Source organism: Ovis canadensis, chromosome 26, assembly GCF_042477335.2.
Source record: "Ovis canadensis isolate MfBH-ARS-UI-01 breed Bighorn chromosome 26, ARS-UI_OviCan_v2, whole genome shotgun sequence".
In the NCBI taxonomy this organism is placed as follows: Eukaryota; Metazoa; Chordata; class Mammalia; order Artiodactyla; family Bovidae; genus Ovis; species Ovis canadensis.
In genome coordinates, this window is record NC_091270.1 from 18,523,261 (window position 1) to 18,535,795 (window position 12,535).

The 12,535-nt window shown below is 43.0% G+C and overlaps 1 protein-coding gene across 1 annotated transcript in view; it reads right to left on the minus strand.

Annotated features, from left to right (window-relative positions):
• Nucleotides 1–1,294: 1,294 nt before the first annotated feature.
• CSMD1 (CUB and Sushi multiple domains 1) overlaps nt 1,295–12,535 on the minus strand; it is a 2,061,903-nt gene continuing 2,050,662 nt past the window's right edge. The window contains exons 69-70 of the mRNA XM_069573063.1: nt 4,109–4,241; nt 1,295–4,007 (exon numbers count right to left, since the gene is read on the minus strand). Coding sequence (XP_069429164.1) covers nt 3,848–4,007; nt 4,109–4,241 — 293 coding nt within the window. The 3' untranslated portion in view covers nt 1,295–3,847. The remainder of the gene's footprint in view (nt 4,008–4,108; nt 4,242–12,535) is intronic.

Below are 12,535 nucleotides of genomic sequence, written 5' to 3' on the forward strand. Positions count from 1 at the left end.
GGCAAAGAAGAACGTTAAAGCAAGGGAAAACTGGCCTCTAACATCAGCATCGCTGAGCTGTGCATACTTGGATAATGTCACTAATGTCTCTGGATTTCTGCTTGGTCATCTACAGAATCAGTGGATCCGTGGTAGAACCTGCTTCGTTAGGTTACACTGAATGTCTGTGGGCGGCTGAAGCTGGGTCTCCTGTAGGTGGTCCTTGGCATTTAAAGACATCCGCTGGTCCTGGGAGACCTACACCCTAGGCTGGAGGACAAACCTTTGTTACTTGGAATACTTGGGTTGTTTTTCTGTTGTGTAATGACCCGATTCTCAGGAAAATGACTATGTCATCTGGTTAACTGCACGACACCCCACCTGACACCAAGGACTCGGAAAGCTTTGTGTTCCCCAGCCCAGAAGTGAGCATGGAGCTGGCTCTGTTGTCACAGGCTCCTGAGGGGGTATTCTCTGAGTCTTCTTCACGCATGACCCTTGGAATGTTCCGTGAAATCTGTCTATGTTTTCTTATATGGCATCTTCAGTGTTGTGAAGGCTTACAGAAAGAGCTCACACTTTTTTGTTTTAAATCATCAAAGTATAGGCTTGATTTTGGTTTGGAGGGAACTGAAAGCTCTCACTGATTTTAAGTCAAAAACCATTAAGAGGTCTGTCAGCCTCTGTTTCTCTGTATGAGTGCTTTTCATAGATGTGCTCTGTATTAACCACAATGGGGATGCTGTCTTGCGAAAGTATTGATTCTTGTTCTAAATACAGTGAACACCCATCACTAATTTTTTTTTGTTCCTTCCCTCCCCTTCCAGTGACTCTCAGGCATCTATTAAAGATAAATTCACACCAAAAAATAGAAATCTAAAATTAAATATTTAATTAGAACTCTGATTTGCTTTAAAGATAGGTGGCATTGCACAGGCTATATTACACTCTGTATAATTTTTTTTTTGACAAAAAAGATAACTGTTCATTTTAACAGGTCACTTTAATATTAATACATGTGTAATAGGATTGGAACTGAACGTCAGCTAGAGATGGTACATTGTACATTATTGGGAAAATTACAGTTTTGTATTGTAAAAACATTTATTTTTTTAACAATTTACCTACATTAATCAAAAAATTACAGCATATTTAATAATTTTACAAATTCTTCATAAAAAATATATCTCTGTACAAAAAGGTCGTTTGCACCTACTTCATGTCAGCAGCATGTGGCGAGGTGGCGAGACGGGTGGCTGATGGCGATGGTTTCCTGATCATAATGCCAGCGTTCTTTCCCCTTTTTTATAATAGCTTTTTTTTTTTTTTGTGGTTGTTTACAAAATATTTTACAGAAGAAAAAAATTATTGCAGCTAGCCTGAAGAAAGGCAAGATGTGCGGGACAAGCAGCAGTTTGAACAGCTTTGAAGCACAGAACCTGTCCGGGGCTCCCGCGCTCATGGGCTCTGGCTGCTCCCGGAAACAATCCTGCAGCCGGAAAGGAGGGCATACTTGCTGACGGCTTGGACCGAACCTCCAGCACCTCGCAGGAATCTGATCAACACTGCACACACCCTGGGAAGAAACTGGGCAGAATTCTCGCACAAGAATTTCATGGGACACTTTTTTTTAACAACATGCTCCAAACTGGCAACCGAGGACACTCTGACTTTGCACACAAAGGAGAATCATGTCTGATCTGATACGTGGTTTCTTGTATGTAGGTATGTCCTGTCGTGTCAGGGTTTTGTAACATCATTGACCAGCAAGCAGGTCAGGGATGTGGAGAGAGACACTGATTCAGACTCTGAAGTCAGCATTTTGCACCTAGTTTGAATGACTCAAACCGCATATGTACACGCTATTATATTTATCTATATGTATGTATATATATACACCTCATATGTATAGTAACCCTGTTCTCCCCTGCACACAAAGACGCGACAGCTTCCTTCTGTCTTCTCTTTACTTCAGCTCCCTGGGTGTGCGAGGAGCCTGCCTCTAACTGACCGCATCTGGCCTAAGGAGAAGAAGCCGTAAGGATTCCAGGCTGCAAAGCCCTCTCGGGCCCACTGCCAGATTGGCCAGGGCGAACTCTGGAGCTCCACGCTGTGGGTGGGTGGGAGAGGCTGGGAGAGGCCGGGACCATGGAGCTTGGCCACACCTCCCGACAGCTGTGCCCTTCAAACAGGCAGCACAACAGTGAGTGCCCCATGGGTAAGAGCGGCTGAAGTGTTCAAATTGAAACTTTTGAAAGAATGAGCTATTATCCTGATATTTGTGTTTTTCCTTTTTCACTTTTCAAGCCCTGCATCGAAGCATGCAACAAACACATCAGTCTTAAAGCTACGTGTGAACATGTCCTCAAGAACCAAGTTTCTACCGATGCTGCCAAGGATGGACAAAGGGGACCTTCTCAGTAAGTGGAATGTATACTTAAAACTCAGATAATAACATATGCTTTTCCTTTTAAAAAAAATTTAAATCAAACAGCTGTAAGTAAAAATAAACACGATCTCTGAGTTTATTATGTAAACATCCTCACGGCTGCATCTTCTGCTTCCTGTCTGGTCTGTTACCACCTGGGGAGTCACACCTACTTTATTTATACTGTGATTCATAATTTACCTGTGAAGAATTTTGAGCTCAAAAAACTCACCAAAGTTTTCTTTCCATCTGGGACTATATAGCATGAAACAGAAGAAATCTATAATAGTAATATCTAAACTGTGTCATCAGGAAAGAAGAGTGGGTGTGACTTTTCCTTGCCTCTAAAGGAACATTTACTACTTCGATCATCACGAAACTTTTCCACTGCGTCCCAGAAACACACAGTTCTTTAACAGAAAACGAGAGGGATGGCAGCGAAAGAGAGAAATCACAGCAGAGGATGGACGGGAAGACTGTGTGGCGAGCCCAAACCCACAGGCAGGTCATGAGTGACCCAAAATAAATTACTATTCACATCTGTACATGGCACAGAAAGTGCTGCGGACCTCCTGCTATGAAGTAGTGGAATATCGACGGTCATGGGATGGGGACGAGACTAAAGAAAGGATGCGGGAAATAAAAGGCCTCTGTTCTTTCTCCATGAATTCAACACAGCTGTGAAGCTAACAGAAAGCAGTAATAAAATACATCTCTTCAATATTATTTTTCCTTTTAAAACCTGTGCCATATCTGGGGATTTTTTTTTCTTTTTTCTCACACGCTAACTAAACTGCAGCTGGAATGCTTAGCTTGACAGTATGGCAGGATGCTTATATACAATGGATAGTGTGTAGAAACCCCGTGTAAATAGTTTATTTTTTTATCAGAATCTTAGTCATTCATAACACACTAGTGCAAAAAATTGTGCATCAAAAATTCTGCGAGAGAACAGCTGACTGGGAAGTTTGCAGATGGCCCTGGGGCGGCCCCGAGGTGAGCTGCGGGGCCCTCGAAGCTTGCCGGTCTCGGGGAGGACGGCGCAAAGCGTCTGCAGGTGTGTGCGGCTGCCGGAAAGGTATCTTCTTCAGGAGGGCTTTTTGTTTTTTTCTTCTTTTTCCAGAATATTCATGGGGATTTAAGAAAAAAAAAAAAATGAACCCATACTGCGGTGCTACCACGTGTGGCCCAGAGGCCGTCCAGCGGAGGCTGCACTGAGAGGCAGCTGGGCCACACCAGGCGGGCAGGGCTGCTGGGCAAGGCCGCGCGTCCCGGGGCCGCAGCAGGGCGGCGGTGGGTCCGCTCCCGGGACGAGGGTCTGTCTGTGGCCCGCATACCCCGTGTGGCCGGGAAGGGCCGGGCCAGAGGGGAGGGTTTGTGGCACCTGTGGTCCCTGCTGTCCGTCGTCGGAGGTATGGCTATGAGGCGGCCGCCCGCGGGCTACACCACGGTGCACACCGTGTTCAGAGTCGTGTCAAAGCGCACAGCCTTGGCCTCAGTGGGCTTTAAGTTCGTGTCGTACATGGGGTTCTCAAAGGAGGCCTGCCCATTGCTGTTCTCATGGCCGGCGTAGCCGTTGTACTGGACCTTGGGTCTCGTCCTAGGGGCAGAAGACAAGAAGGGGGACAGGCCGTCAGGACTGTAGGGCCAGGGCTTGGGGAGCGACACAGCGTCTGTAAACTGATGGCGAGGCTACGGTACCTGTGTTTGTAGAGGTAAAATGCAAACCCTGATAAGATGAGAGCGAAGAACGGAACTAGAATGGCGGCCGCCACAGAGCCACTGCTGGTGCCTTGGTAGTGACTCGAGGAGTCCTGGTCGGAGCTCACGGGGTCTGGAAAAGAAAGGGAGCTTTCACCTGCCGTCAGTGTCCTCCTGCTCACCCAGAGGCAGAGCGACAATGAGTTTTATAAACAAAGGTAGACTCTACAAGCAGCAGAAAGTGTTCCCATTCTATTGGGAGGCAGCTGACACTTTTTTGAAAGATTCTAACATCCATCTTAAGGAGTAAGACACAAAAAAACTGTTGATTCCTCATTTACCTTCAACACTGTCGTGTTTCCAGCGTGAAAACAGCAAAGGGGGCTGTGGTTATATTGACTTTTGCTTATGGCTGTAAATACATTTGTTTAAAGTCTGAAGCATATACAGGGCTGTATCTATCTATAGATGTGGGTAGCATGTGCTGTTTGCTCCAGCCCCAGGACAAATCACTGGAATTACACAAGAAGTCCAGGTCTCTATAGAGTGGAATTACATTCATGTTTGACTCTTTGTGACCCCATGGACTGTAGCCCATCAGGCTCCTCTATCCATGGAATTTTACAGACCAGAATACTAGAGTGGGCAGCCATTCCCTTCTCCAGGGAAGCGTCCCAAATCAGGGATTGAACCCAGGTCTCTCACACCACAGGTAGATTCTTTACCATCTGAGCCACCACGGAGACATGTGAATATCTTGGTGCAATCTACCTTTATTGGCATAGATTCCAAAATTCATTATGAGTTTAGAAATCATCAAAGAATGCATGTCAATGTTATAAAGCAAGTTTCTATAAAATGAGTTCTGTCCATTAGAAGGGAAGGCAAGTATAAACATCTCAGACACCAGGCAGGTGATATGATCATTAACTTGTGTATCTTCACAGTGGAGAGTTCCGCACAGCACTGAGGAAGAAGCAAACACTAAAATTTCAGATCAGAGAACATTTATCAAGGGATTATTGCCAAATAAGTTTATTCTTAAACAATTTACTTATAAAACACAATTTTGAAATGTATTTGGCTTAATTGCATGGAACCACTCAATGCACGTGTGTTGTTAATTATGACTGGGGTCATCCGAATATAGCGGAACTGTAAAATGAAGCTGACCTCATTTCAAAGTTTATTTCCAGAATTTATGGGATGTTTCCTGTCCCATTTTTTTTTTACAAAACAAATACAAAGAAGTAATCAAATATTTAAAATAATTAAATAGCCTTTTAAAGATATTTTCATAAAACCTCAAAAATAATACTGTCATCTCCTTCAGTAGAAGGGCTTCCCAAGGTGACACTAGTGGTACAGAATCCTCCTGCCAATGTAGGAGATGCAGGTTCTATCCCTGGGTGGGGAAGATCCCCTGGAAGCAGGCATGGCAACCCACTCCAGTATTCTTGCCTGGAGAATCCCATGGACAGAGGAGCCTGGTGGGCTACAGTCCATGGGGTTGCAAAGAGTTGGACGTGACTGAGCAACTGAACATTCACACATACCTTCAGTAGATGCAGGATTATGCTACTCACTACCATCTCCAATTCTTATGTAAACATATTTTATCCTGGATGTTGGCACCTTGTAAATCAACCATACCTTTTTGTGATCCTCCTGTATCAGCATGTATGATTCAAAATTTAATTTTTCACTTTCAGGTGCATTCACCAGCTGCCATGCATGGGGGATGTCAGATACTTGTTCTAAATATCAGCACCCAGGAGATGGGCTTGTGAGCAGAGCCACTGGGATGCTCCCTCCCTGGGCACAGGGTTAGCATGAGTGATGCAGAGACTCGGGGCTGTGTTGGGGCTAGAGCTCTGGGGACAATATCAAGAGCTTCCTGGGGGTGGTGGTGGTTCCAGCTGCAGCCGGGCAGGCCTGTCCAGTCTGGGGGCCAGGTGCAGCAGTAACCCCAGCCACCAGGGGTGGCGCTGTCCAGCCAGGAGAACCCAGTGCCACTCAAAGGGCCCAGCTTCAGAGATTTATTGTGAGAATGAAATGTCAGGACATCTCAGCTACTTAGAACTGTAGCCGCCGTTTCCCCAGGACCCACATTTACTAGAAAATTGGTTGCATGATGCCTGGGTAGTTGTCTGGCCAGCTTTCCTCTTAAATCTCCAGTTCCTACAGCAGAACCTGGAACATAACAGTTGCTCAGTACATACTTGAGAAATGAAAAAATAGTGCTGTCTTTGTATTGGTTCAGTATCTGCTGGTTTCCATTAAGTTACCATGGCTCATTCTCCAGGTGTTTATAATTCTGTGCATCTCTGCTCATCCTGATAAATTTGTAGTCTGCTTAAATTAACCAAAGCCACTTTCTGTTATCTGCAAGCAAGACTATATATTTTTGGCCATAATAGATCTCAGACTTCCAATTAATAAAATCCTGGATAATGGACCTGCCACAAGAGACCTCACATCATGACACAGGGCAACATGAAAGGTCTTTTTGAATTGAACTCCTGACTTGACTCTGAAATTATTATGCTATCTGGAGCTCCTAGTTAATTTCAGTTATTTACTCATGTTTTAATAATTTAAAGGGTGATACATGCACATGATACTAATTAAAGTGGCATAAGCAGATATAAAAATAAATATGAAGATGATGGAATAAAGGGTCATGACTTGCCTTTTGCACTAGTTTTCCTCTTTATGATTAACAAGGTCTTCGGTTTTGCTTTTGTTTGTGCTTCAGCGTCCTTCACATAATGTGCTAGTATAGTGTGTGTGTATATATTTTTATTTATTTGGTTGCACAGGGTCTTAGTTGTGGTATGCAGAATCTAGTTTCCTGATGAGGAATGGAACCAGGGCCCTCAGCATTGGGTGTGGTGTCTTAGCTGCTGGGCTACCAGGAAAGTCCCCAGTGTACTATTAATATACATGACTTTTTCTGTTCTTACTTTCCTAAAATATGGGGATATTATTTACATTTTTTAAAATTTGCCTTTTTAAACTTAACCATATATTTGTGAAGTTCTTCCATCTGCACATGTGCATGTAATTGTTTTTAGGTGTGCAGCATTCTATTAATTGGCTAAACCAGAATTTATTTAGCCAGTTTGCTGCTGAAGAACATTTGGTTCTAGTCTTGCTCTGCGATGTCACCATGAAATCCCCTTTCTACAGTGGTACATCAGCAGGAGGCTGATACAGGATAGATTCTAAGAAGGAGAAGCACTGCCTAACTGAATGTGGACCTTGTAGCGTTGCTCAGTTCAGTTCAGTCACTCAGTCGTGTCCAACTCTTTGCAATCCCATGAATAGCAGCACATCAGGTCACTTTTCACTTTCATGCATTGGAGGAGGAAATGGCAACCCACTCCAGTATTCTTGCCTGGAGAATCCCAGGGACAGAGGAGCCTTGTTGGGTTGCTGTCTATGGGGTTGCACAGAGTCGGACATGACTGACGTGATTTAGCAGCAGCAGCAGCAGCAGCAGGCTTCCCTATTCATCACCAACTCCCGGAGTTCACCAAAACTGATGTCCATCGAGTCAGTGATGCCATCCAGCCATCTCATGCTCTGTCGTCCCCTTCTCCTCCTGCCCCCAATCCCTCCCAGCATCAGGGTCTTTTCCAGTGAGTCATGTCTTCCCATCAGGTGGCCAAAGTATTGGAGTTTCAGCTTCAGCATGAGTCCTTCCAATGAACACCCAGGTTGATCTCCTTTAGGGTGGACTGGTTGGATATCCTTGCAGTGCAAGGGACTCTCAAAAGTCTTCTCCAACACCACAGTTCTCAGTCTTACTTAATTGCTCTCTGAAGTGGCGTCCTGATTTCCTCCCAACCCATCTCAGGAGAGACCTGGACAGTGTGTCCAATCTCCACCCACCCACGCCCCCAACCTCCATCCTTTCCTTTCGCTGGCCCCTTCTGGACACTATTACCACTGCTGCTGCCCTAGGAAATCAGATGCAGTCTGCAGCTATTTTCTCAGTTGTGCTTCTTCAGAATGAAGGTGAGTGTCTTTTCACGTTATAGACTGGAGCACTATTGAAAGAAATGCACATACTATAAAATTCACCCTTTTAATGCAAGGGTACAATAATTCACCCTTTTAATTCATGAGTTTTCTTTTTTACTATTAAAAATGTGGGGGTTGATGCTGTGGTGATCACCACAACCTATGTGAGAACACTGCTGTCGCCCCTAAAATTGAACAGGGGCCCTCAGCAGTCACTCCTCCTTACGCCAGACTCCAGCTTTAGGCAACCACTGCTCTACTCTCAGTCTTTATATATTTGGCTGCTCTGGATACAGCATGTAAATACAAGAACTCAGTATGTGTTTTTTGGTACGTGGCTTCTCGTATTTAGCATGACGTTTTCAAGATAATATCCACTGTATGCATGCGCCACACACTGTCGATCTGTTCACTGCTGATGGACACTTGGGTTGTTTCCACATGTGGACAATTGGGAATAATGCTAGTATAAACATTCATGTATAGATTTATGTGTGAACATGTGTTTCCTAGTTCTCTTGTCATATGTGTTGAAGTGGAAATGCTGAAACTTGTGGTAGCCTCATGTTTCAACTACCTGATGAATGACTGCCAGGCAGTTTTCCAGAGCAACCACACCATCATCACTTTCACATCAGCATGGTACTAGCCTCCTAATTCCTGTACGTCTTTGCCTCCACTTGCTTCTTGTCATTATGGTCTCAGACACCCAAGTGGGTGTGAGGTGGTTTTGATTTGTGTTTCCCTAATGATTAATGATATTGAGCATCTTTTCATTTACTTGTTGGTCATTTTTATATCTTTGGAGAAATGTGTATTCACATTGGTTGCCAGTGTTTTAATTAGGTTGTTTGCCTGCTAAACGTGTACTTGAGGAGGCCTTACGAATAGCTGAGAAAAGAAGAGAAGCTAAAGGCAAAGGAGAAAAGGAAATATATACCTATTTAAATACAGAGTTCCAAAGAATAGCGTAGAGAGATGAGAAAGCCTTCCTAAGTGAACAATGCAAAGAAATAGAGGAAACCATAGAATGGGAAAGGCGTGAGATCTCTTTAAGAAAATTAGAGATACCAAGGGAATACTTCATGCAAAGGTGAGCTCAATAAAGGACAGAAATGGTATGGACCTAACAGAAGCAGAAGATATTTAGAAGAAGTGGCAAGAATACACAGAAGAATTATACAAAAAAGATCTTTATGACCCAGATAACCACGATGATATGATCTCTCACCTGGATCCAGACATCCTAGAATGAGAAGTCAAGTCAGCCTTAGGGAATATCACTATGAATAAAGCTAGTGGAGGTGATGGAGTTCCAGTTGAGCTGTTTCAAATCCTAAAAGATGGTGCTATGCAAGTGCTGCATTTGATATGCCAGCAAATTTGGAAAACTCAGCAGTGGCCACAGGACTGGAAAAGGTCAGTTTTCATTCCAATCCGAAAGAAAGGCAATGCCAATGAATGTTCAAACTACTGCACAATTGCATTCATCTCACGTGCTAGCAAAGTAATGCTCAAATTCTCCAAGTCAGGCTTCAATAGTATGTGAACCGTGAAATTCCAGATGTTGAAGCTGGATTTAGAAAAGGCAGAGGAACCAGAGATCAAATTGCCAACATTCATTGGATCATCAAAAAAGCAAGAGAATTCCAGAAAAACATCTACTTCTGCTTTATTGACTACGCCAAAGCCTTTGACTATGTAGATCACAAAAAATGTGGAAAATGAATACCAGACCACCTGACCTGTCTCCTGAGAAATCTGTGTGCAGGTCAATAAGCAACATTTAGAACTGGACATGGAACAACAGACTGGTTTCAAATAGGAAAAGGAGTACCTCAAGGCTTTATTTTGTCACCCTGCTTATTTAACTTATATGCAGAGTACATCATGCAAAATGCCAGGCTAGATGAAGCACAAGCTAGAATCAAGATTGCTGGGATAAACATCAATAACCTCAGATATGCAGATGACACCACCTTTATGGCAGAAAGCGAAGAACTAAAGAGCCTCTTGATGAAAGTAAAAGAGGAGTGTGAAAAAGTTGGCTTAAAACCCAACATTCAGAAAACTAAGATCATGGCATCTGGTCCCATCATGGCAAGTAGATGGGAAAACAATGGAAACAGTGAGAGACTTTATTTTGGGGGGGCTCCAAAATCACCACAGATGGTGACTGCAGTCATGAAAGTCAAAGACGTTTGCTCCTTGGAAGAAAAGCTATGACCAACCTAGACAGCATATTATAAAGCAGAGATATTACTTCACCAACAAAGTCCATCTAGTCAAAGCTATGGTTTTTCCAATAGTCATGTATGGATGTGAGAGTTGGACTATAAAGAAAGCTGAGCACTGAAGAATTGATGCTTTTGAACTGTGGTGTTGGAGAAGACTCTTGAGAGTCCCTTGGACTGCAAGGAGATCCATCCAGTCCATCCTGAAGGAAATCAGTCCTGAATATTCATTGGAAGGACTGATGTTGAAACTGAAACTCCAATACTTTGGCCACCTGATGTGAAGAACTGACTTATTTGAAAAGACCCTAATGCTGGGAAAGATTGAAGGCGGGAGGAGAAGGGAATGACAGAGGATGAGTTGGCTGGATGGCGTCACTGACTCAATGGACATGAGTTTGGGTAAACTCTGGGAGCTGGTGATGGACAGGGAAGCCTGGCATGCTGCAGTCCATGGGGTCACAAAGAGTCAGACATGACTAAGCAACCAAACTGAACTGAAATGTGTGCTGTTTAGCCATAGGGTTTATATATTCTGGATACATGTTCCTGAGTAGATACATGGCTTGTACTTTCTCCCATTCTGATTGGGGGGGGGGGGTGCGGGGGCTGTTTGTGTGCACGCAGCAAGGGGGCTTAGATTTTCTTAATATTTATTTTCATTTGGTTGACTGTTCCACATCTTAGTTGAGACATGCAATATCTAGTTCCCTGACCAGGGATCAAACCTGGGCCCCCACTGGAGAATGGAATCTTAGCCACTGGACCACTAGGGAGGTCCTTGGGGCTTCGGTTTTAATGGGAAAACCAATTTATTTTTGTTTTTTACACAATTTTTGCATTAGAGATGTCTTTCAAACTAACTTGCTTTAGTATCCATTTAAAGATAATCACTTTTTTTTTTCAATTTGTCTACTGACTGGAGACAATTAAGAGGTTGCTTATTTTCATCCATAAAAATAGAGTGTAGCCATAACTCTGAAATGAATGGCTGTTGTTGAAACATTACTTACACATAGACTTTTCCTCATTAGTTGAATGGGAGACTTGCTTGTGATTCAAATTATTTTGTGAGGCAAATTGTTTTTCCTGACAATACACTCACCATCACATGAGAAGATCACTTGTTAAAGCAAGCTGTTCTTTTGATAGATTAAAAAGAAATGGGGCAGTGCAAAAAAATTCTCAACAGCAAAGTGGTGATTCTGGTCAGGCTGACTAGATCAGTAAACTCTGCCATCCACAGAGTATTGTGCACAGCTCGCTGGGGTGTCCTCAGACGGAATTACTAGAGCATGTGCCTTGGAGAAAGGAGGGCAGATAACCACAGGGTTTGGCTCAGAGCAAGATAAAACTTCACCATCATTAGTGCCGGCCTATTTTCATTATCTCAAAATAATGTGACCCCATTGAAAGCATCATCCCAGCCATGACTGACATTGTAATTTAAAGCTCTTCTATGTAAAAGTTCTTAATTTGGAAAGGTGGGTTTAGAGTATTGTATTATTAATTGTATAATTAATTGTATGATCCCTTTTGGTCAAGTTTATTTTTTTTCCCAAGCATGATATTATACAGTTTAATATATATGTCCTTTAGAATCCCTCAGGATATTGATAAAGGTTTTATGAAATGAGTATATCAGTGACAACTATCACCAAATATTACACTCATGTTCCTCTGAAAGACTGCTTGGCATCAAATCCTACACAGTGGTACTCCTCTATGTACCATTAATATGTTAGGAGCATTCTGTAAGTAGAAAGTAGCTGATAGTAACATGGCACTCATCTCATTACAAAAATTGCACCTTCTCATCTGTGTTGGCAGCAACATGAGTAAAGACGTGTGTGAGAAGAGCTTTAGCACAAAGCAGACCCTCATATTGACTCTCAATCTTCCCAGCAACTGGGAACAGACTCCCTACTGAGATTTCAGATGATGAAATAGGCTCCAGAGTGTTGTAATTCCTCCTGGATCACAGAACTAGCAAGTAGATGAGGTCAGCTTCACATCTAGTAGTTTTTTTTCATACATTTTTCTTGTCTAATTACTAAGATATACATCAAGTACTTGAGAAAGACATAAAGAAGGCAGGCAGGCATATTTGTCCCTTCTATCTAGAGCAAACTTCTTTCTCATATATATAAGTCGTGAATACTGT